Source organism: Acipenser ruthenus, chromosome 53 (genome assembly GCF_902713425.1).
Source record: "Acipenser ruthenus chromosome 53, fAciRut3.2 maternal haplotype, whole genome shotgun sequence".
NCBI lineage: Eukaryota > Metazoa > Chordata > Actinopteri > Acipenseriformes > Acipenseridae > Acipenser > Acipenser ruthenus.
Window position 1 is genome coordinate 3,721,600 of NC_081241.1, and position 24,568 is coordinate 3,746,167.

General features: G+C 43.8%; 1 protein-coding gene across 1 annotated transcript; it reads right to left on the minus strand.

Moving 5' to 3' along the window:
- Positions 1 to 2,839: 2,839 nt before the first annotated feature.
- On the minus strand, positions 2,840 to 16,813 carry LOC117971137 (zinc finger and SCAN domain-containing protein 10-like). Its single transcript, XM_059016618.1, has 4 exons — positions 16,615 to 16,813; positions 9,734 to 9,942; positions 7,987 to 8,036; positions 2,840 to 5,886 (listed from the first exon to the last, which is right to left on the minus strand). Exons 2-4 carry the CDS (start codon positions 9,937 to 9,939, stop codon positions 4,007 to 4,009), a joined length of 2,136 nt encoding a protein of 711 aa, XP_058872601.1. The 5' UTR covers positions 9,940 to 9,942; positions 16,615 to 16,813; the 3' UTR covers positions 2,840 to 4,006.
- Positions 16,814 to 24,568: the final 7,755 nt, after the last annotated feature.

Here is a 24,568-nt window from a genome sequence, read left to right on the forward strand (position 1 = left end):
GTGTGTTGAGTGCTGGTGTATCTGTGTTTATTGAGGGGTGTGTTGAGTGCTGATGTATCTGTGTTTATTGGGGGGAGTGTTGGGTGCTGGTGTATCTGTGTTTATTGAGGGGAGTGTTAAGTGCGGGTGTATCTGTGTTTATTGAGGGGTGTGTTGAGTGCTGATATATCTCTGTTTATTGAGGGGTGTGTTGAGTGCTGGTGTATCTGTGTTTATTGAGGGGTGTGTTGAGTGCAGATGTATCTGTGTTTATTGGGGGGAGTGTTGGGTGCTGGTGTATCTGTGTTTATTGAGGGGAGTGTTAAGTGCGGGTGTATCTGTGTTTATTGAGGGGTGTGTTGAGTGCTGGTGTATCTGTGTTTATTGAGGGGTGTGTTGAGTGCTGATATATCTCTGTTTATTGAGGGGAGTGTTGAGTGCTGGTGTATCTGTGTTTATTGAGGGGTGTGTTGAGTGCTGGTGTATCTGTTTATTGAGGGGTGTGTTGAGTGCTGGTGTATCTGTGTTTATTGAGGGGTGTGTTGAGTGCTATATCTGTTTGTTGAGTGCTGATATATCTGTGTTTATTGAGGGGAGTGTTAAGTGCGGGTGTATCTGTGTTTATTGAGGGGTGTGTTGAGTGCTGATATATCTCTGTTTATTGAGGGGTGTGTTGAGTGCTGGTGTATCTGTGTTTATTGAGGGGTGTGTTGAGTGCTGGTGTATCTGTGTTTATTGAGGGGAGTGTTGAGTGCTGGTGTATCTGTTTATTGAGGGGTGTGTTGAGTGCTGATAAATCTGTGTATATTGAGGGGTGTGTTGAGTGCTGATATATCTGTGTTTATTGGGGGGAGTGTTAAGTGCTGGTGTATCTGTGTTTATTGAGGGGTGTGTTGAGTGCTGGTGTATCTGTGTTTATTGAGGGGTGTGTTGAGTGCTGATATATCTGTGTATATTGAGGGGTGTGTTGAGTGCTGATATATCTCTGTTTATTGAGGGGAGTGTTGAGTGCTGGTGTATCTGTGTTTATTGAGGGGTGTGTTGAGTGCTGGTTTGTCTGTTTATTGAGGGGTGTGTTGAGTGCTGATATATCTGTGTATATTGAGGGGTGTGTTGAGTGCTGATATATCTCTGTTTATTGAGGGGAGTGTTGAGTGCTGGTGTATCTGTGTTTATTGAGGGGTGTGTTGAGTGCTGATATATCTCTGTTTATTGAGGGGTGTGTTGAGTGCTGGTGTATCTGTGTTTATTGAGGGGAGTGTTGAGTGCTGGTGTATCTGTGTTTATTGAGGGGAGTGTTGAGTGCTGGTTTATCTGTGTTTATTGAGGGGAGAGTTGAGTGCTGGTGTATCTGTGTTTATTGAGGGGAGTGTTGAGTGCTGGTGTATCTGTGTTTATTGAGGGGTGTGTTGAGTGCTGGTGTATCTGTGTTTATTGAGGGGTATGATGAGTGCTGATGTATCTGTGTTTATTGGGGGGAGTGTTGGGTGCTGGTGTATCTGTGTTTATTGAGGGGTGTGTTGAGTGCTGGTGTATCTGTGTTTATTGAGGGGTGTGTTGAGTGCTGATGTATCTGTGTTTATTGGGGGGAGTGTTGGGTGCTGGTGTATCTGTGTTTATTGAGGGGAGTGTTAAGTGCGGGTGTATCTGTGTTTATTGAGGGGTGTGTTGAGTGCTGATATATCTCTGTTTATTGAGGGGTGTGTTGAGTGCTGGTGTATCTGTGTTTATTGAGGGGTGTGTTGAGTGCAGATGTATCTGTGTTTATTGGGGGGAGTGTTGGGTGCTGGTGTATCTGTGTTTATTGAGGGGAGTGTTAAGTGCGGGTGTATCTGTGTTTATTGAGGGGTGTGTTGAGTGCTGGTGTATCTGTGTTTATTGAGGGGTGTGTTGAGTGCTGATATATCTCTGTTTATTGAGGGGAGTGTTGAGTGCTGGTGTATCTGTGTTTATTGAGGGGTGTGTTGAGTGCTGGTGTATCTGTTTATTGAGGGGTGTGTTGAGTGCTGATATATCTGTGTATATTGAGGGGTGTGTTGAGTGCTGTTGTATCTGTGTTTATTGAGGGGTGTGTTGAGTGCTGGTGTATCTGTGTTTATTGAGGGGTGTGTTGAGTGCTGGTGTATCTGTTTATTGAGGGGTGTGTTGAGTGCTGATATATCTGTGTATATTGAGGGGTGTGTTGAGTGCTGATATATCTCTGTTTATTGAGGGGAGTGTTGAGTGCTGGTGTATCTGTGTTTATTGAGGGGAGTGTTGAGTGCTGGTGTATCTGTGTTTATTGAGGGGAGAGTTGAGTGCTGGTGTATCTGTGTTTATTGAGGGGAGCGTTGAGTGCTGATGTATCTGTGTTTATTGAGGGGTGTGTTGAGTGCTGGTGTATCTGTGTTTATTGAGGGGTGTGTTGAGTGCTGGTGTGTATCTGTGTTAATTGAGTGCTGATGTATCTGTGTTTATTGAGGGGTGTGTTGAGTGCTGGTGTATCTGTATTAATTGAGTGCTGATGTATCTGTGTTTATTGAGGGGTGTGTTGAGTGCTGATGTATCTGTGTTTATTGAGGGGTGTGTTGAGTGCTGGTGTATCTGTATTAATTGAGTGCTGATGTATCTGTGTTTATTGAGGGGTGTGTTGAGTGCTGATGTATCTGTGTTTATTGAGGGGTGTGTTGAGTGCTGGTGTGTATCTGTGTTAATTGAGTGCTGATATATCTGTGTTTATTGAGGGGAGTGTTAAGTGTCCATTAACTTGGATCTGTTCCAAACCAGTCTGGGCTGTTGGTGGGGTGCTCAGTGGAAGAAGGAATTGTAATCATGAGGATGTGATTTCAACAAACATTTAATGTATAACACTTTAAATATGTCCTGTTTTGTATTGTTTAATTTATTTTTTTAAAAATAAAGATCACCATCAGTTTGAACCAAGCGTTGAATATGGCTTCCATAAATAACATGTTTCTTTTTTTTTTCTCGATTAGGATGATAATATTTCATTTTATATGTCATTATTATAGCAAGGTTAGAAACTCACACTAGCCCTGCAACCACTCCTGGGTTCCTGACTGCTGTACCATCAATTACTACATTATTTAAATGATTCAACAGCCAGGAGTTTGAGCAACCATATTGTTCATTTCCTTATAGCTGCAAGAACAACTGCTAACAGTGGCCTGATTTTTCAAACTCCCAACACCTGGTGATTTCAATAATATACCTAAACAAGGGGAGTTTTGAAACCCTGGACTGGGTGCAGGACTGGTGGATGTTTCAAACCCTGTTACAGTGACTTTTTTTCAGATGACAATAATTAACATTGCATTTCTAACCATGTATCTGTCATTCAGCACATTGTTTCAACGTGCATATGGAATACATGTACTTTATAAGGGCCGAGTGGGGGTGGCTTCTATTTGTACATTAAAGTCAATGCACGGGGTGTTTGCTGCATGTCGTAAATATACTGGTGTCCTTGTAGAACAATGCAGCAGTACAATTTCATTACAGCAATGCCTTACACACCCACCTTTTATTATTCTAAGACTTATGGGAGTAATTCCACAGCTAGAACTCCTTTTTAAAAAATAAAGGCAAGTGACAAACATTTAGAAGTTGTCTGTTAAAGATACAAAACTAGAAATAAACACAGGTAAAAACTACAAGAGATTAATTCTAGTAACAAACGTTTTGGCTAGATTTTTATTTCAGGCAGTTTAAGTAAGTTTATTTGGTTATTTTTTATACATTTTGTAACTCTTTACCTTTTCAATAAATCGAATAATATACACTTGCTAGGTTTTACCTTTAGGCTGGTTCATACTTCAAAATCCCCAAGCTGGTTGTGCCGCACAGCCAAAGTACGAACCTGCCTTTACAATGACATGTATTTTCTTGCTCTTATTGTATTACTTGTATTGTAACACTTGAAATGTATTTGCTTACGATTGTAAGTCGCCCTGGATAAGGGCGTCTGCTAAGAAATAAATCATAATAATAATAATGTATTTGAAGTTCTGGGTGATTTACTTGGACATCAACGAATCCGCGGAGGGCGGCATGTGTGTCTTCTCTGGTGCGTGTGGAGGTTGATTAAGAAGCGGAAGTGCTTCGCACACACCTTGCACTGGTACGGCTTCTCCCCGGAGTGAATTCGGCGGTGTGCTTTCAAACTCCCCGCCTCGCTGAAGCCCCTCCCACACTCGGGGCAGAGGTTGGGCTTCTCTCCCGTGTGGGTGCGCTTGTGCCTATTCAGGTCCCCGCCGTACTTGAAGCCCTTCCCACACTCAGGACAGTGATGCGGTGTCTCTCCTGTGTGCACACGCTCGTGCCTCTTCAAGGTCCCTGCCTGGCTAAAACTCTTCCCACAGACAGCGCAGAGGTAAGGGGTTTCCCCGCTGTGGACTCTGTGGTGGGTTTGGAGTTTTCCTGGAGCCCAGAAGCTCTTCTCACACAGAGAGCAGGGATAAGGGCGACGCTTGTCTTCAGTTCTAAGCGATTGGTGAGAATTCTGCCCATTGTGTTTTTCTCGGTGCGTCTCTCCTGTGTGAACATGCACATGCTCGTGCCTCTTCAAGGACCCTGCCTGGCTAAAACTCTTCCCACAGACAGCGCAGAGGTAAGGGGTTTCCCCGCTGTGGACTCGGTGGTGGATTTTAAGTTTTCCCGGAGCCCAGAAGCTCTTCTCACACAGAGAGCAGGGGTAAGGACGACGCTTGTCTCCAGTTGTCAGCGATTGGCACAGTTTCTGTTCAGTGCTACCAGCTGGAGGCCCTGTGTGTTTTTCCATTTCCTCTCCCAGACACACAGCGCCCCGCTCGGGAGGCCGTGCAGGATCCTCTCCCAGACACACAGCGCCCAGCTCGGGAGGCCGTGCAGGATCCTCTCCCAGACACACAGCCCCCAGCTCGGGAGGCCGTGCAGGATCCTCTCCCAGACACACAGCGCCCCGCTCGAGAGGCCGTGCAGGATCCTCTCCCAGACACACAGCGCCCAGCTCGGGAGGCCGTGCAGGATCCTCTCCCAGACACACAGCCCCCAGCTCGGGAGGCCGTGCAGGATCCTCTCCCAGACACACAGCGCCCAGCTCGGGAGGCCGTGCAGGATCCTCTCCCAGACACACAGCCCCCAGCTCGGGAGGCCGTGCAGGATCCTCTCCCAGACACACAGCGCCCAGCTCGGGAGGCCGTGCAGGATCCTCTCCCAGACACACAGCGCCCAGCTCGGGAGGCCGTGCAGGATCCTCTCCCAGACACACAGCGCCCAGCTCGGGAGGCCGTGCAGGATCCTCTCCCAGACACACAGCCCCCAGCTCGGGAGGCCGTGCAGGATCCTCTCCCAGACACACAGCGCCCCGCTCGAGAGGCCGTGCAGGATCCTCTCCCAGACACACAGCGCCCAGCTCGGGAGGCCGTGCAGGATCCTCTCCCAGACACACAGCCCCCAGCTCGGGAGGCCGTGCAGGATCCTCTCCCAGACACACAGCGCCCAGCTCGGGAGGCCGTGCAGGATCCTCTCCCAGACACACAGCCCCCAGCTCGGGAGGCCGTGCAGGATCCTCTCCCAGACACACAGCGCCCAGCTCGGGAGGCCGTGCAGGATCCTCTCCCAGACACACAGCGCCCAGCTCGGGAGGCCGTGCAGGATCCTCTCCCAGACACACAGCCCCCAGCTCGGGAGGCCGTGCAGGATCCTCTCCCAGACACACAGCGCCCCGCTCGGGAGGCCGTGCAGGATCCTCTCCCAGACACACAGCGCCCAGCTCGGGAGCCCGTGCAGGATCCTCTCCCAGACACACAGCGCCCAGCTCGGGAGGCCGTGCAGGATCCTCTCTCAGACACACAGCCCCCAGCTTGTCCTCTTCAATGTGTTCAGCAGAGTGTGAAACTGGCTCAGCAGCAGCTATCTCACCAGCACCTGGGATGTGAAGAGGAGAACACTTTGATTTGTCATTTCATCTGTATGATGTTTGTAATCATGTCACATGGTTCTCGTTACAATTGATCAAGTAGTGTGATGTTTTTATTGATCAAGTACTGTGTTGTTTTTGATAAGCATCAGTTAACCCTTTCATGCATGAAATATTGAAAACAACTGAAAAAACAAGTAGTTTTGGACCATCATAAAAATATTTTTCCTATTGTTTTACATAGGGGGAAATATAGCACTCGCATGAAGGGACCAAGAACAAAGTACATAGAAAGAGTACTTGAAACTGCAAGCACAAGTCAAAAAGGAAGTTAGAAAGGCCAAGAGAGAAATAGAAATGAACATTGCCAAGGGGGCTAAAACCAATTCCAAAAAGTTTTTCCAATATTATAAAAAGCAAAAGAACATTCAAGGAGGAAGTAAAATGTCTCAGAGATACAAATGGCAAAATCATAGATGAAGAGAAAAAAATAGCAAATATATTAAATGATTACTTTTCACAGGTTTTTACAAAGGAGGATACGGACAAAATGCCCCACATGTCGACCTGTTCCTATCCAGTTTTAAATAACTTTAGCATAAGAGGCACAAGTGTTAAAGGGACTAGGAGCTCTTAAAATAAACAAATCCCCTGGGCCATATGAGATCCTCCCAATAGTACTCAAAGAAATGAAAGAAGTTATTTACAAACCATTAACCAAGACAGACTGGAGAATTGCAAACGTAATACCGGTCCACAAAAAGGGAGTTAAAATCGAACCAGGTAACTACAGGCCAATAAGCCTGACTTCTATTATATGTAAACTTATGGAAACTATAATAAGATTCAAAATGGAAAATTAACTATATGGTAACAGTATCCTGGAAGACAGTCAGCATGGTTTTAGGAAAGGGAGATTGTGTCTAACTAACCTGCTTGATTTTTTTGAGGATGCAACATCGACAATGGGTAATTGCAAAGCATATGACATGGTTTATTTAGATTTTCAGAAAGCTTTTAACAAAGTCCTGCATAAAAGATTAATTCTCAAACTGAACGCAGTAGGAATTCAAGGAAATGCATGCACATGGATTAGGGAGTGGAATTCGAGAATGTACCCTAAATTAAAGAGAATGAGAGCGTGTACCCTGAATTAAAGAGAATGAGCACATGTACCCTGAATTAGAGAATGAGATTGTGTACCCTGAGGAATTAAAGAGAATGTTAGTTTCTCACAAACAGGAGTATAAATAAATCACAGCTAGAGTCTGCTGTTACAGCAAGTGAATAAGGAATATCTCTGCTCTGCATTTCTGTAGCAGTGCTGATAATACAAGGCTTGTTTGACTATAACCTGCTGTAGAACAGATTTACTGGGCCCAATCCACAAGAACACTGAAGAAGCTGCTCTCGAATTTCATCACATCATAAACACAAACACAGACTCCTCCATTACCATTAACAATAACTCTCACGGTCAGCTTGCAACTATTGCCAGCATGAACATGCTCATATTCAAAGCATTACCTATATGGTACAGCGCACACACCAGGGCTGAAGTACAGGGGGTGCAACCAATGTTAGTGCATGGAGGGGGAAATCACTCCATAGAGAGGTTTGGGGTAACAATTATACAGTATTTTAAAAGGTATGATGTTAATTTTATACATGTTGATGGGGTATTTTATCAGTGATACAGACACATGTTTATTATTTTTATTGTATTTATTTTTAGTACACGTCAAGGGAAAGTTATAACCAGGTGGGGGTAGAAGACCTCTTGGGAGATCATTGTGGGGGGGCTAGTGTGAGAGACTGTCTCCTTGCTGTGAGGGAGTCCAGTACAGCTGCAGGATTAGTTTTGTTTGAGTATGTACTCCATAGATATTTATTATTTTTGCTTAGTGTTTTCCAGAGTATTTTCTTTCTGTAAACAGTTTAATCTTACTTCTATGTTTTGCTACCAAAATAAACCATGTGTTCACTTTCCCAACGTACTGTTTCCAGTCCGCTCTTTGCCTAGCGACCTCCACAACTCCACGCATTACCTTACAAACACACTCACTCAAGAGAGCAGTTAACAGTAGGAGGTCTTGTAATTTACATACCTTCTGAAGAGCTTCCCCTCAGACTAACATGTTGCTGTCTTTCAATAGACCTGGAAATAATAAAAAGTAAACAATACAAAATAATGGGGGAGGGGTGGATTTTACTACCAACCTAACTTATACAATGAAGGAACAATGGCTGCGTCTACAGCAAGGCAGCCACGTGATAGTCTCACCAATCAGGACCACCTGGAACAGAGCCTGTGCAGTTTCGAAAGACACACGTATCAGCAAACATTCATTTAAAAACATGGCATCTGGTAAACAAATCTGTTTGCAAGCCATGTCTATCTAAAAATGTTTTTGCTACAAATAATGCTGTCAATGTTTTACACACTGCAGTGGCGCAGGTCAATTTCAATTACCGGGTCTGGATTAGCGAGAATCTACTGTATCAAACAATCATGTAGCTAAAACATTATCATTACTGAAACCTGTGGCAGACCTGGGGGCAATAATTACAGCAGCATTGTTTGCTAAAATTGCAATTACAATGCTATTTTGTTCAGTTATAATTATGGTGCAGTAATTACAATTCTACTAAAAAGTAACAAACCACACTCCATTTACTCTAAAAGACAAAGGTACAAATACAGAAACATACTGTATAACTATTTTTTTTTTTTTTCTTTTTTAAACAAATGGGGTCAGAAAGGTGGTTGAAAATATGAGAATAATGATCGCTCAATGAAGAACACAACATGGAGCTCTGTGATTCCGCTTGAAAAGGTGTGTCCTTCTACAGAGCTCATAATTAGCAGTTCTCATGTATTTGAATTCAAGTGTAATTCATTTGACCTGCTGGTCTCTGATCAGGGTCTAGCTCTTCCGTTGTTTTCTAAATGCAAATAGATTTGATTTTCTGTTCTTGTAATTCAGCAAAAGTGTTCTGCTATGCAGTGGATCGCGTGTTTATCAAACGATGAGATTATGAAAAAATAAGTGCACAATTGATCAACTGTATGGTGTAATTACAGTTACAATGGTGTGTCACGGTCCAACTCCAATTGCAATTAATTCCAAATTACACAATTACAATTGGAATTAACCCCAGGTCTGACCTGTGTGTGGACCACTTAAACCAGTCCAGTCCTGTGTCAAACCCAGACCTGAAAGGTGCGAGTGTGAATCACCACAACCAGCCCCACACTGAGGAGTCAGGGTTTGAAGAGACTGCACACGAATTCAACAAGCTTGTGAGTGACATGCATTTCCACGGGAGCACAGCTGATGGTTTCATGAAAAAGTAAAAATCACATGCATCTACTGAAGAATTAAATCCTGTGCAAAAGAGTGTCCTAATCAAGTCTCCTCACAATGGGACAGGTGGTTCTCTAGTAGAAAGTGTACAGATGGGCCGCTGCCTCCACCATGTGCCTGTACAAAGCAGTGCGCACACACACACACACACACACACACTCACACACAGAGAGGGTCCTCACAACCACGTACTGTAAAACCATACAGCAAACACTATACATGTTATCAGACTCCACTCAATCCAATCAGAGCTATATGATGCCTATGCATTAGAACAAGTATGTACAATTTCACATTTTTGTTGTTGTATTTTATTATATTTCGTTAATGCACGGAAACACTCGGATTGTGTCGTGTTCATAGATATTCCGATGCTGTGCTTTGATAACAGTCCGGAGAAGGTTCAAGGCAGCTACTCTTTCACTCTGCAGAGTGTGACAGACAGACAGACAGAGGTGGATTCCCCTAACAGTACAGTAATACCTACATGTATGCATCCAATAGTAACTTTGCTACAGCCGCGTCGGAGGGCAGATTCTTCTGCCGTTTCAGTTCCCTCCAGCGCTCCATCTCCGCGGCTAGGTTCACCATCCTCCTGCTCCGAACTCGGTCCACTTTGCAGGCCTTGGATTCAGCCTCCGTGAGCCTCCGGACGCGGTATCTTTCCAGTACCCTCTTAGACATGGCTGGCATTCTCTGAAACAGTGTGCAAACCTATTAATACAGTAGAACCTGTCATATCCGATCCCGTCTATTAACCGATGGACCTCTGGCATGTGTCATTTACACAGGCTGCTACCAACTGAACGGTACTGATGGAAACTGATCAATGCACATTTTAATATGGGTCTAAAACAGTAAACTGTCCGTTTGGGAATTCAGTTTCATTTTTTACTTGCTGGAGGATCAAGAGATCTACAAGTGTACATTATCTCCATGTTAACTACCTCACTTATGTGAGTGTTATTTGAGAATTAGACCCCAATGAATTTGCTTGTTACAAGGCTCGTTGAGTCAAACGAGCCTTGTAATATCAGCACTGCTACAGAAATACAGAGCAGGTATATTCCTTATTCCAAAGAGACAGGACAGCAGTCTTCACTTCATCCTTCTCTAGTCTAACTTGCCTATATTTGAACAGCTCTTGTTTATCTCTCATCACCGCTTCTTTGTTTCACCCAATAGTGCACATCGTTCTGCACCAGGCATTCACTTCCACAGCCCTCCCCATCGTTCTGCACCAGGCATTCACTTCCACAGCCCTCCCCATCGTTCTGCACCAGGCATTCACTTCCACAGCCCTCCCCATTGTTCTGCACCAGGCATTCACTTCCACAGCCCTCCCCATCGTTCTGCACCAGGCATTCACTTCCACAGCCCTCCCCATCGTTCTGCACCAGGCATTCACTTCCACAGCCCTCCCCATCGTTCTGCACCAGGCATTCACTTCCACAGCACTCCCCATCGTTCTGCACCAGGCATTCACTTCCACAGCCCTCCCCATCGTTCTGCACCAGGCATTCACTTCCACAGTCCTCCCCATCGTTCTGCACCAGGCATTCACTTCCACAGCACTCCCCATCGTTCTGCACCAGGCATTCACTTCCACAGCCCTCCCCATCGTTCTGCACCAGGCATTCACTTCCACAGCCCTCCCCATTGTTCTGCACCAGGCATTCACTTCCACAGCACTCCCCATCGTTCTGCACCAGGCATTCACTTCCACAGCCCTCCCCATCGTTCTGCACCAGGCATTCACTTCCACAGTCCTCCCCATCGTTCTGCACCAGGCATTCACTTCCACAGCACTCCCCATCGTTCTGCACCAGGCATTCACTTCCACAGCACTCCCCATCGTTCTGCACCAGGCATTCACTTCCACAGTCCTCCCCATCGTTCTGCACCAGGCATTCACTTCCACAGCCCTCCCCATCGTTCTGCACCAGGCATTCACTTCCACAGCCCTCCCCATCGTTCTGCACCAGGCATTCACTTCCACAGTCCTCCCCATCGTTCTGCACCAGGCATTCACTTCCACAGCACTCCCCATCGTTCTGCACCAGGCATTCACTTCCACAGTCCTCCCCATCGTTCTGCACCAGGCATTCACTTCCACAGCCCTCCCCATCGTTCTGCACCAGGCATTCACTTCCACAGCCCTCCCCATTGTTCTGCACCAGGCATTCACTTCCACAGCCCTCCCCATTGTTCTGCACCAGGCATTCACTTCCACAGCACTCCCCATCGTTCTGCACCAGGCATTCACTTCCACAGCCCTCCCCATCGTTCTGCACCAGGTATTCACTTCCACAGCCCTCCCCATCGTTCTGCATCAGGCATTCACTTCCACAGCACTCCCCATCCTTCTGCACCAGGCATTCACTTCCACAGCACTCCCCATCCTTCTGCACCAGGCATTCACTTCCACAGCCCTCCCCATCGTTCTGCACCAGGCATTCACTTCCACAGCCCTCCCCATCGTTCTGCACCAGGCATTCACTTCCACAGCCCTCCCCATCGTTCTGCACCAGGCATTCACTTCCACAGCCCTCCCCATCGTTCTGCACCAGGCATTCACTTCCACAGCCCTCCCCATCGTTCTGCACCAGGCATTCACTTCCACAGCCCTCCCCATCGTTCTGCACCAGGCATTCACTTCCACAGCCCTCCCCATCGTTCTGCACCAGGCATTCACTTCCACAGTCCTCCCCATCGTTCTGCACCAGGCATTCACTTCCACAGCCCTCCCCATCGTTCTGCACCAGGCATTCACTTCCACAGTCCTCCCCATCGTTCTGCACCAGGCATTCACTTCCACAGTCCTCCCCATCGTTCTGCACCAGGCATTCACTTCCACAGCCCTCCCCATCGTTCTGCACCAGGCATTCACTTCCACAGCCCTCCCCATCGTTCTGCACCAGGCATTCACTTCCACAGCCCTCCCCATCGTTCTGCACCAGGCATTCACTTCTACAGCCCTCCCCATCGTTCTGCACCAGGCATTCACTTCCACAGCCGTCCCCATCGTTCTGCACCAGGCATTCACTTCCACAGCCCTCCCCATCGTTCTGCACCAGGCATTCACTTCCACAGCCCTCCCCATCGTTCTGCACCAGGCATTCACTTCCACAGTCCTCCCCATCGTTCTGCACCAGGCATTCACTTCCACAGTCCTCCCCATCGTTCTGCACCAGGCATTCACTTCCACAGTCCTCCCCATCGTTCTGCACCAGGCATTCACTTCCACAGCCCTCCCCATCGTTCTGCACCAGGCATTCACTTCCACAGTCCTCCCCATCGTTCTGCACCAGGCATTCACTTCCACAGTCCTCCCCATCGTTCTGCACCAGGCATTCACTTCCACAGTCCTCCCCATCGTTCTGCACCAGGCATTCACTTCCACAGCCCTCCCCATCGTTCTGCACCAGGCATTCACTTCCACAGCCCTCCCCATCGTTCTGCACCAGGCATTCACTTCCACAGCCCTCCCCATCGTTCTGCACCAGGCATTCTGTTCCACAGCCCTCCCCATCGTTTTGCACCACGCATTCACTTCCACAGCCCTCCCCATCGTTCTGCACCAGGCATTCACTTCCACAGCCCTACCCATCGTTCTGCACCAGGCATTCACTTCCACAGCACTCCCCATCGTTCTGCACCAGGCATTCACTTCCACAGCACTCCCCATCGTTCTGCACCAGGCATTCACTTCCACAGCACTCCCCATCGTTCTGCACCAGGCATTCACTTCCACAGCACTCCCCATCGTTCTGCACCAGGCATTCACTTCCACAGCACTCCCCATCGTTCTGCACCAGGCATTCACTTCCACAGCCCTCCCCATCGTTCTGCACCAGGCATTCACTTCCACAGTCCTCCCCATCGTTCTGCACCAGGCATTCACTTCCACAGTCCTCCCCATCGTTCTGCACCAGGCATTCACTTCCACAGCACTCCCCATCGTTCTGCACCAGGCATTCACTTCCACAGCACTCCCCATCGTTCTGCACCAGGCATTCACTTCCACAGTCCTCCCCATCGTTCTGCACCAGGCATTCACTTCCACAGTCCTCCCCATCGTTCTGCACCAGGCATTCACTTCCACAGCACTCCCCATCGTTCTGCACCAGGCATTCACTTCCACAGCCCTCCCCATCGTTCTGCACCAGGCATTCACTTCCACAGCACTCCCCATCGTTCTGCACCAGGCATTCACTTCCACAGCACTCCCCATCGTTCTGCACCAGGCATTCACTTCCACAGCCCTCCCCATCGTTCTGCACCAGGCATTCACTTCCACAGCACTCCCCATCGTTCTGCACCAGGCATTCACTTCCACAGCCCTCCCCATCGTTCTGCACCAGGCATTCACTTCCACAGCCCTCCCCATCGTTCTGCACCAGGACCAGGCATTCACTTCCACAGCACTCCCCATCGTTCTGCACCAGGCATTCACTTCCACAGCCCTCCCCATCGTTCTGCACCAGGACCAGGCATTCACTTCCACAGCACTCCTCATCGTTCTGCACCAGGCATTCACTTCCACAGCACTCCCTTATCTTTCACAGCTATTCTGCAACATTTCCATTGCTTTAATCTCTATCTCTTCAGCTGGCAAAACAAGTCTGCTTCACACCAGCATAGACGCTGTGGCCTTGCAGGTGCATTCGCTAATTCACTTTTTTATTCAGTTATACTATTGACTAAGTGTTGTTTAAAAGCTACATCATACAAAGATAAAATTATGAAATAATAATAATAATAATAATAATAATAATAATAATAATAATATTTTCAATACATAATAAAAGAAAAAAAGGGAAGCAATTAGGGAACAAGGACTTTGAAAAGGACATCAGGGTTATGATGGAGGCATCAGGTATCTCACCAGTGTGGTCAGGCAATTAAAGGCAAATAGAATGTTAGGTTATATTGCAAAGAAGCATGGAATACGAGTCTAGAGAGGTTATGCTACGATTACACAACACCCTAGTTAGACCCCACCTAGAATACTGTGTGCAGTTTTGTTCACCTCACTACAAAAAATACTTAATTGCACTCAAAGGTAAAGTGAAGGGCAACTAGGCTGATCCCAGGACTGAATGGCATGAGCTATGAGGACAGGTTAAAACAATTAAATATCTTTTCAGCCTAGAAAAAAGAAGGGAAATAGGGGACTTGACTAAAGACTATAAAATCATAAACAGTATAGATAAAGTTAACCCAAGACACTACTATTAGAAACATGATCTGAGATTTCCTTTAACCTGATTGGTCAATACAAGGGTTTAAATCTCTGATTATAGGACCTTGAATGTTATCTTTCAAACTATGTTTAATCACTGTTCCAAATCAATGCGCCCGAAAATATGTAAAGGGTATTTGTGCATTTTAACTTTTTTCTGCTTGTTGAAAGAAAATCTCAGTTCTTGTACATGCCCTCTGAATGTTGTCTGTCAATACAGACTATTCTTCTTCCTCGCTGTCCCGTCTATCTATTTAAATTTATTATAGCAAATAAAGTAAAATAAATACATAAATCGAGAATAGAATAGTGTAGCAACTAATGTAGTCTCTTTCCAGAGCAGCAATATCCTTTTTATAACGAGGTGACCAGAACTGAACACAATATTCTAGGTGAGGTCTTACTAATGCATTGTAGAGTTTTAACATTACTTCCCTTGATTTTAATTCAACACTTCTCACAATATATCCGAGCATCTTGTTGGCCTTTTTTATAGCTTCCCCACATTGTCTAGATGAAGACATTTCTGAGTCAACATAAACTCCTAGGTCTTTTTCATAGTTCCCTTCTTCAATTTCACTATCTCCCATATGATATTTATAATGCACATTTTTATTGCCTGCGTGCAATACTTTACTCTTTTCTCTATTAAATGTCATTTGCCATGTGTCTGCCCAGTTCTGAATGCTGTCTAGATCATTTTGAATGACCTTTGCTGCTGCAACAGTGTTTGCCACTCCTCCTACTTTTGTGTTGTCTGCAAATTTAACAAGTTTGCTTACTATACCAGAATCTAAATCATTAATGTAGATTAGGAATAGCAGAGGACCTAATACTGATCCCTGTGGTACACCACTGGTTACCTCGCTCCATTTTGAGGTTTCTCCTCTATAATCAGTACTTTCTGTTTTCTACATGTTAACCACTCCCTAATCCATGGGCATGCATTTCCTTGAATCCCTACTGCGTTCAGTTTGAGAATTAATCTTTTATGCGGGACTTTGTCAAAAGCTTTCTGGAAATCTAAATAAACCATGTCGTATGCTTTGCAATTATCCACTGTCGATGTTGCATCCTCAAAAAAGTCAAGTAGGTTAGTTAGACACGATCTCCCTTTCCTAAAACCATGCTGGCTGACTCCCAGGATATTGTTACCATATATGTAATTTTCCATTTTGGATCTTATTATAGTTTCCATAAGTTTACATATAATGGAAGTCAGGCTTATTGGTCTGTAGTTACATGGTTTGGTTTTATCTCCCTTTTTGTGGATCGGTATTACGTTTGCTATTTTCCAGTCTGTCGGTACAACCCCTGTGTCAAGAGACTGTTGCATGATCTTGGTTAGCGGTTTGTAAATAACTTCTTTCATTTCTTTGAGTACTATTGGGAGGATCTCATCCGGCCCAGGGGATTTGTTTATTTTAAGAGCTCCTAGTCCCTTTAACAGTTCTGCCTCTGTTATGCTAAAGTTATTTAAAACTGGATAGGAACAGGTCGACATGTGGGGCATGTTGTCCGTGTCCTCCTTTGAACACGAAAGCCATTGATTTATCTAAAGGTACTGTTATTATAAACTTTACAGTTTGGTTTTTATTTCTGGTAAGAAATAAAGCATTATAAACTAGCTATGTGTGCTTTTTTTTCTACCTGAACTGCATAGCGTTTAAATAAAACAACCGAAAACTGTTTTCAGAATGACTGAAATAACAATATATATATATATATATATATATATATATATATATATATATATATATATAAACAAAAAGTCATGCAACAGAGGCTTAAAGCAAAATTGCAAACACATGAAAACGTGCATATTCTGTTTCTCCCCACGCGGTTTATTACTTGATCACAGAAATCTGTAGTACCGGTTCAATAAAGTATAATACATGTATTATATATTATTATTGATTTCAAACAGAGTGGTACAGGTTTTTTAGCGTGTTGTGCTGCTGTTGTTTTCACAGGCCTGTCATTATATGATATGGCCTACAGACAACCAACAAACGTTATGACAGCTGCGTTCATTTAAAATCGAGTGCTTGGGTAGGTAGCCTATACATTAAAACTTTAAAATTAAACGTTTTATTATTTTCTTTTAAATCGTAATTTCTCACCAGGACGGAACCGCCTATCGACAGAAGTGGAGTCTTCAATCTTGTCGGCTTCCTTATTCTTTATTGTTATCTTGTTCTCTGCAACTTCAGCTTATGAACACTTTAATAAAAAACAACATGCATAACCGGAAAACAAAATACTTCTGTCAACGGAAGCATGCGTTCTCCTCCCTTTTGTTATTGGTTGCGAGCGCAGCTGCTCTGGTAATTGGGTAGTATAGTTGTAATGCTCTAACCCAATCGGAAAGCCCATAGCATCTGTCTTGGGTGGCGTTATTAGAGGATCTTCTCAATTGGTTTAAACATTGTTACTTCTGGCTGTGATATCCAATCCCCGCCCCAGGATGATGTCAATGTTGAAATGCCTGCTTTCTGAGATGTGTATCGCTGCGGACTGCAGGCTCACGCACCGCACTCCTCTCACCCCTGCGTGGAGCTGCCTAGATCACGTGGTGAGGCTAATGTTTTTGGGGTACAGTACACTTCACTCAAACAGTCAAAAACAGAAAATTCTGCCAGGTTTTTTTTTTTTTATCGTTAAGCTTTTAATAGGTCATTTTAATAACAATAAAGTTTGTAAAATACAACAATTATGAATTTATTTATGAAATATAGGTGAAAACGTTACTGCGTGTTACCTTTCATTGCAGGGGTCCATTTCACAGAAGTCCTGCGATTGCAATGGGTTGCGAGGACGCAGAGGTCGGCGCTGCGTGCGTTTCATGAAGCACTTCGCACGTCCCGTCGCTTGCGGTCACTCTTTTGCGATCTGCAATGAGTGAAATCACTAAAGCCCCTAACACAGTGCCCTATGTGACCGTCGCAAAAAAAAAATCCTTGGGAGCAGGCATCACACACTGCACTGCACAATTTGTGATTTTTTTAGCGTTTTAATTAAATCGGAAACAAAAACATTGGAAATGTGAAAAAAACGCCAAGTTATCAAAAGTGCTCAGCCATTTAAAGTAGAGATATCAAAAACACAAGCCATGTTTTAAGAAACCATTGGGGCAACCTTGGCCCCCACCGCTTTAACAGTTGTGCAGATTTGCTTTGCCGAGGCATCAGCCAAGGGCCTTTAACCACCCCAGAAGTGGTTTATACAGCTTATAACACGGCTACCTATCATGTGGGTGATGAAAAATAATTAAAATAATTAAGACACACTTTTATTGTGTATACATCCACAGAGTAATATAAGAACATAAGAACATAAGAAAGTTTACAAACGAGAGGAGGCCATTCAGCCCATCTTGCTCGTTTGGTTGTTAGTAGCTTATTGATCCCAGAATCTCATCAAGCAGCTTCTTGAAGGATCCCAGGGTGTCAGCTTCAACAACATTACTGGGGAGATGGTTCCAGACCCTCACAATTCTCTGTGTAAAAAAGTGCCTCCTATTTTCTGTTCTGAATGCCCCTTTATCTAATCTCCATTTATGACCCCTGGTCCTTTTTTCTTTTTTCAGGTCAAAGTCGTCCCCCGGGTTGACATTGTCTATACCTTTTAGGATTTTGAATGTTTGAATCAGATCGCCGCGTAGTCTTCTTTGTTCAAGACTGAATAGATTCAATTCTTTTAGCCTGTCTGCAAACAACATGCCTTTTAAACCTGGGATAATTCTGGTTGCTCTTCTTTGCACTCTTTCTAGAGCAGCAATATACTTTTTGTAACGAGGTGACCAGAACTGAACACAATGTTCTAGGTGGGGTCTTACTAATGCATTGTAGAGTTTTAACATTACTTCCCTTGATTTAAATTCAACACTTCTCACAATATATCCGAGCATCTTGTTAGCCTTTTTTATAGCTTCCCCACATTGTCTAGAAATATAGTCCCAAATTTATTTTCATTTATTGTTCGCTTATTAAAAATAGATTGCACATGTTTGTTTATTGTGAATTTCTGCATCGAAAGTGGCATCTCACTAGACACTAGAGGACTGAGCACACACCAATGATGGGCGGAGTTTCAAATGAGACTGAGGAAGTAAGAGGAGCAGCTGCCATGGATGCTGAAGCTGTATCTGTATCAGGTGAATTTGTGTCCTCGTTATATGCGAGGTCCACATATTCAAGTCCGTTTTCATCCTTTCAGATCTCAAAATATGTTTTTATTAGTTGTCGGACACCCTCGCGTCCAGTTGTGCCAGATTAAGTTGATGATCAAACCAGACTTTACGCACCATTTTATTTGTTATTAGTTACAAAACCACAGCCAAAAATGAGTGACATTCCACCTATTTCCTTTAATGTATTTGGGGATGAAACTCTAGATAACTGGCACAACACCAACTTTCTGAGTGAAGACAGCAGTCCATCTGAAAAAAAAAAATACAAATAAAATAAGTGAACCAGCAACTGTCAGGAGTAACACATAACAGAAGATGAGGAACAGCTAAATGAAATAGAAGAAAACAAAGATTGAAAATACAGCATGGGCTGTTAATGTACTTAGAGACAAATGTAAGACATTCATTTTAAGGAAATAAGTCAAAAAAGAATCTCAACAAGGCCAGACACAACCCCCCCCCCCCGAATTACCGGCCTGGATTTTAAGTGTCTGCAGTAACGTGAGGCACTGTCCCCTGACACGGCGGTCAGCTTGGTGCGTAAAGTCTGGTTTGATCATCAACTTAATCTGGCACAACTGGACGCGAGGGTGTCCGACAACTAATAAAAACATATTTTGAGATCTGAAAGGATGAAAACGGACTTGAATATGTGGACCTCGCATATAACGAGGACACAAATTCACCTGATAAAGATACAGGTTCAGCATCCATGGCAGAAGGAAGCAAGTTTTCTTCCAGGACAACCTTGTACTTGGCTTGATTCATGCCAAAGCTGCCCGATTCCAGCCTTGCTGAAGCATCCCCAGATCATCACCGATCCTCCACCAAATTTCACAGTGGGTGCGAGACACTGTGGCTTGTAGGCCTCTCCAGGTCTCCGTCTAACCATTAGACGACCAGGTGTTGGGCAAAGCTGAAAATTGGACTCATCTGGGGGTGCTTCAGCAAGGCTGGAATCGGGCAGATTTGTCTTTGTGAAGGACGCATGAATCAAGCCAAGTACAAGGTTGTCCTGGAAGAAAACTTGCTTCCTTCTGCTCTGACAATGTTCCCCAACTCTGAGGATTGGTTTTTCCAGCAGGACAATGCTCCATGCCACACAGCCAGGTCAATCAAGGTGTGGATGGAGGACCACCAGATCAAGACCCTGTCATGGCCAGCCCAATCTCCAGACCTGAACCCCATTGAAAACCTCTGGAATGTGATCAAGAGGAAGATGGATGGTCACAAGCCATCAAACAAAGCCGAGCTGCTTGAATTTTTGCGCCAGGAGTGGCATAAAGTCACCCAACATCAATGTGAAAGACTGGTGGAGAGCATGCCAAGACGCATGGAAGCTGTGCTTGAAAATCAGGGTTATTCCACCAAATATTGATTTCTGAACTCTTCCTAAGTTAAAACATTAGTATTGTGTTGTTTAAAAATGAATATGAACTTATTTTCTTTGCATTATTCGAGGTCTGACAACACTGCATCTTTTTTGTTATTTTGACCAGTTGTCATTTTCTGCAAATAAATGCTCTACATGACAATATTTTTATTTGGAATTTGGGAGAAATGTTGTCAGTAGTTTATAGAATAAAACAAAAATGTTCATTTTACCCAAACACATACCTATAAATAGTAAAACCAGAGAAACTGATAATTTTGCAGTGGTCTCTTAATTTTTTCCAGAGCTGTATATATATGCACGGTCATGTGATGCTGTTTAACCAGTCAGAGGATGTTATTATTCCAAGCCGTATATGTGTGTGTGTGTATATATATATATATATATATATATATATATATATATATACACACACACACACACATTTTTTTTCACATTTTGTTGTGTCGGTGCCTCAGTTTCATGCATTTAAATGAGGATTTTTTCCCACTTATCTACACACCATACTCCACACTGTTAAGGGGAAAAAAGTTTTTATTGAGAAAAAAAATTATATATTAAAAATACAAAATTGAATTGGATAATTGGATAGGTCTCCACCCCCCTGAGTTAATACTTGGTGGAAGCACCTTTGGCAGCAATTACAGCTGTGAGTCTGTTGGGATAGGTCTCTACCAACTTTGCACACCTAGATTTGGCAATATTTGACCATTTTTCTTTACAAAACTGTTCAAGCTCTGTCAAGTTCCTTGGGGAGCGTTGATGGACAGCAATCTTCCAGTCATGCCACAAATTTTCGATTGGATTTAGGTCGGGGCTCTGACTGGGCCACTCAAGGACATTTACCTTTTTGTTCCTTAGCCACTCCAGTGTAGCTTTGGCTGTCTGCTTTGGGTCATTGTCATGCTGAAAGGTGAACTTCCGTCCCAGTTTCAGCTTTCTGGCAGAGGGCAGCAGGTTTTCCTCAAGGACTTCTCTGTACTTTGCTCCATTCATTTTCCCTTCTATCCTGACAAGTGCCCCAATCCCTGCCAATGAGAAACATCCCCATAACATGCTGCTGCCACCATCATGCTTCACAGTAGGGATGGTGTTCTTTGGGTGATTCGCTGTGTTGGGTTTGCGCCAAACATAACGCTTTGCATTTAGGCCAAGAAGTTCAATTTTAGTTTCGTTAGACCACAAAACTTTTTGCCACATGGCTACAGAATCTCCTGAGTGTTTTTTTTACATACTTCAAAACGGGATTCATGGTGGGCTTTCTTCTTGCCACCTGCCGGATGAGATCCTCCCAATAGCACTCAAAGACATGAAAAGTTATTTACAAACCGCTACCCAAGATCATGCAACAGTCTCTTGACACGGGTTGTACCGACAGACTGGAAAATTGCAAACGTAAAACCGATCCACAAAAAGGGAGACAAAACCGAACCAGGTAACTACAGACCAATAAGCCTGACTTCTATTATATGTAAACTTATGGAAACTATAATAAGATCCAAAATGGAAAATTACCTATATGGTAACAATATCCTGAGAGACAGTCAGCATGGTTTTAGGAAAGGGTGTCTAACTAACCTGCTTGACTTTTTTGAGGATGCAACATTGACAATGGATAATTGCAAAGCATACGACATGGTTTATTTCGATTTCCAGAAAGCTTTTGACAAAGTCCCTCATAAAAGATTAATTCTCAAACTGAACGCAGTAGGGATTCAAGGAAATGCATGCACATGGATTAGGGAGTGGTTAACATGTAGAAAACAGAAAGTACTGATTATAGAGAAACCTCAAAATGGAGCGAGGTAACCAGTGGTGTACTACAGGGATCACTATTAGGTCCTCTGCTATTCCTAATCTACATTAATGATTTAGATTCTGGTATAGTAAACAAACTTGTTAAATTTGCAGACAACACAAAAGTAGGAGGAGTGGCAAACACTGTTGCAGCAGCAAAGGTCATTCAAAATGATCTAGACAGCATTCAGAACTGGGCAGACACATGGAAAATGAAATTTAATAGAGAAAAGTGTAAAGTATTGCATGCAGGCAATAAAAATGTGCATTATAAATATCATATGGGAGATACTGAAATTGAAGAAGGGGACTATGAAAAAGACCTAGGAGTTTATGTTGACTCAGAAATGTCTTCATCTAGACAATGTGGGGAAGTTATAAATTAAAAAAGGCCAACAAGATGCTCGGATGTATTGTGAAAAGTGTAGAATTTAAATCAAGGGAAGTAATGTTAAAACTTTACAATGCATTAGTAAGACCTCACCTAGAATATTGTGTTCAGTTCTGGTCACCTCGTTACAGAAAGAGTGCAAAGAGTGACCAGAATTACCATGGGTTTAAAAGGCATGTCGTATGCAGACAGGCTAAAATAATTTAATCTATTCAGTCTTGAACAAAGATGATGACGCGGTGATCTGATTCAAACATTCAAAATCCTAAAAGGTATTGACAATGTCGACCCAGGGGACTTTTTCGTTCCTGAAAAAAGAAACAAGGACTAGGGGTCACAAATGGAGATTAGATAAAGGAGCATTCAGAACAGAAAATAGGAGGCACTTTTTTTACACAGAGAATTGTGAGGGTCTGGAACCAACTCCCCAGTAATGTTGTTGAAGCTGACACCCTGGGATCCTTCAAGAAGCTGCTTGATGAGATTCTGGGATCAATAAGCTACTCCCCGCAGTCTGGGCAGCCATGCGGCTTCTCTCCCGTGTGAATTCTCCAGTGTGCCTCAGATTCCCAGTCTCGGTGGTGTATCTGCTCCCCGCAGTAAGGCATGCCCTCCGCATGGCTCTGCTGTGCTTCTGTTCTTTTATCATACACTCATTTCAATATGCGGCAAATCCTTATACCCCTACGTGAATTAACTACTTGCTTCTACCCAAGACTGCTGGCTGTCCTAGCAGTCTTTTCATACCCATTAAAAACCTTCCATGGGATACTTCAAAGGAGCTATATACTGTGGTTACGGCCCTGATTTAGACATATCTGTCCACTTCTAGTGTGAAGAGGATTCAGACAAGGCTGGTATTACTGCCCCTGCATTCCACAACGCTGTGCTTTTACTGAGACACCGTGTATGAGGAAAAGATGACGCCAACACAGAAAGGAAATATTTAAATGCTTAGCAGCCAAACATTTATTAACTTTTCTTTCCAAGAACCAAATATATTTTGTAGTTATATTGAAAAGCAACTGAGTTGCATATAATACAATCATATCTTCAAAAAAGCGTTCATTAAAAAGCAAAAACAACAAACAAACTTCAGAAAATTCTACATATATATATATATATATATATATATATATATATATATATATATATATATATATATATTATAATGCGCATTTAGGACATCTTGGTTTTTATTTTGAGAAAAAAAACAAAACAAACAAAAAAACAACAACTTGACTTAAATCCTCCGTAATGTTAACTCCTAAATCGGTTACACCCACACACACACTGATAAAATGTCAACTTTTATTTTAATTATTTATAATCCAGCATAAGAAATACAGTACCTTCCATGGCAAAAAATAAAAAATATGTAAATGCAATAAAAGTTATTTCTTTTTTTTAAATCCTTATTAGATTCAGCTTATTTGCACAATATAGTTCTACCATCTTTTCCTAGGAGCCAGTGATTTTCTTGAGTACCATCCAGCACTAATATAAAGCAGGGCCCTTTCCCTTTAGAGTCACACTGCTGCCAATGCAAACTGCTTCCCGTGCCACACTTTGAAGGAGGATCAGGTTCACCCTGCAGAGTTTAAACAGAGGATCAGGCTTCAGCTGCAGAGCACATTATGTTACTTGAAAAAGTGTTTTACTTAAACCCAATCTGAAAGCTTCAAGTATAATGCTGCAGATAAGAGCTGTGTTTTCACATGGTTATTTTATATCTGAAGGTCATATAGGCAGCTAGCAATTAAAGTAAAACATTACAAGGGGGTTCCGATAAGTAAACATTTCTAGACAGTCAGCAGCCGTAGACTCCCCCCCCCCCCCCCCAAAAAAAAAAAGCTGACACTCATCCTCTATGCAATCAAAACCATCTGAAAGGTTAAGACCCTCCAAAAACCAATCCAAGCAAAACAAGAAAGTGCAACCATTTTTAATAAGAACTTAACAGCTTACAACTTGTCTCTTATTTCTTAGGTAAGATATTCGACAGTGAAGTCACCCTGCTTTGAAGAGCTGCCCCATTGTGCGGAGAGCCCATGCTGCGATCTCACATCAGACTGACTCAGTTACAGATTGAAGCGGATGGTGGGGAGGGACTGACCTCCTCCACTCTCTGCACTTTTCACAGCGAGCTTAGCTTGCACCTGGAAGCAGCGAGTCTTGAAACCCCTTTGCTGCAGGCACTGCCTCGTCAGTAAATGTACCCAAGCTGAGTTCATAGAGACGACATCTTCAGCCTAATCCTGATTTAAAACGCAAACAAGCCACCCACACCACGTTTTTATTTAA

Bases quoted from the DNA above. Each gene is read 5' to 3' on its own strand.
- LOC117971137 (XM_059016618.1), bottom strand. From the start codon at position 9,939: ATGCCAGCCATGTCTAAGAGGGTACTGGAAAGATACCGCGTCCGGAGG. The intron at 8,037-9,733 runs GTAGGTATTACT...TATTATTTCCAG, and splicing joins TTACTATTGGATGCATACAT to GTCTATTGAAAGACAGCAAC. The intron at 5,887-7,986 runs GTATGTAAATTA...TTCACATCCCAG, and splicing joins GAGGGGAAGCTCTTCAGAAG to GTGCTGGTGAGATAGCTGCT.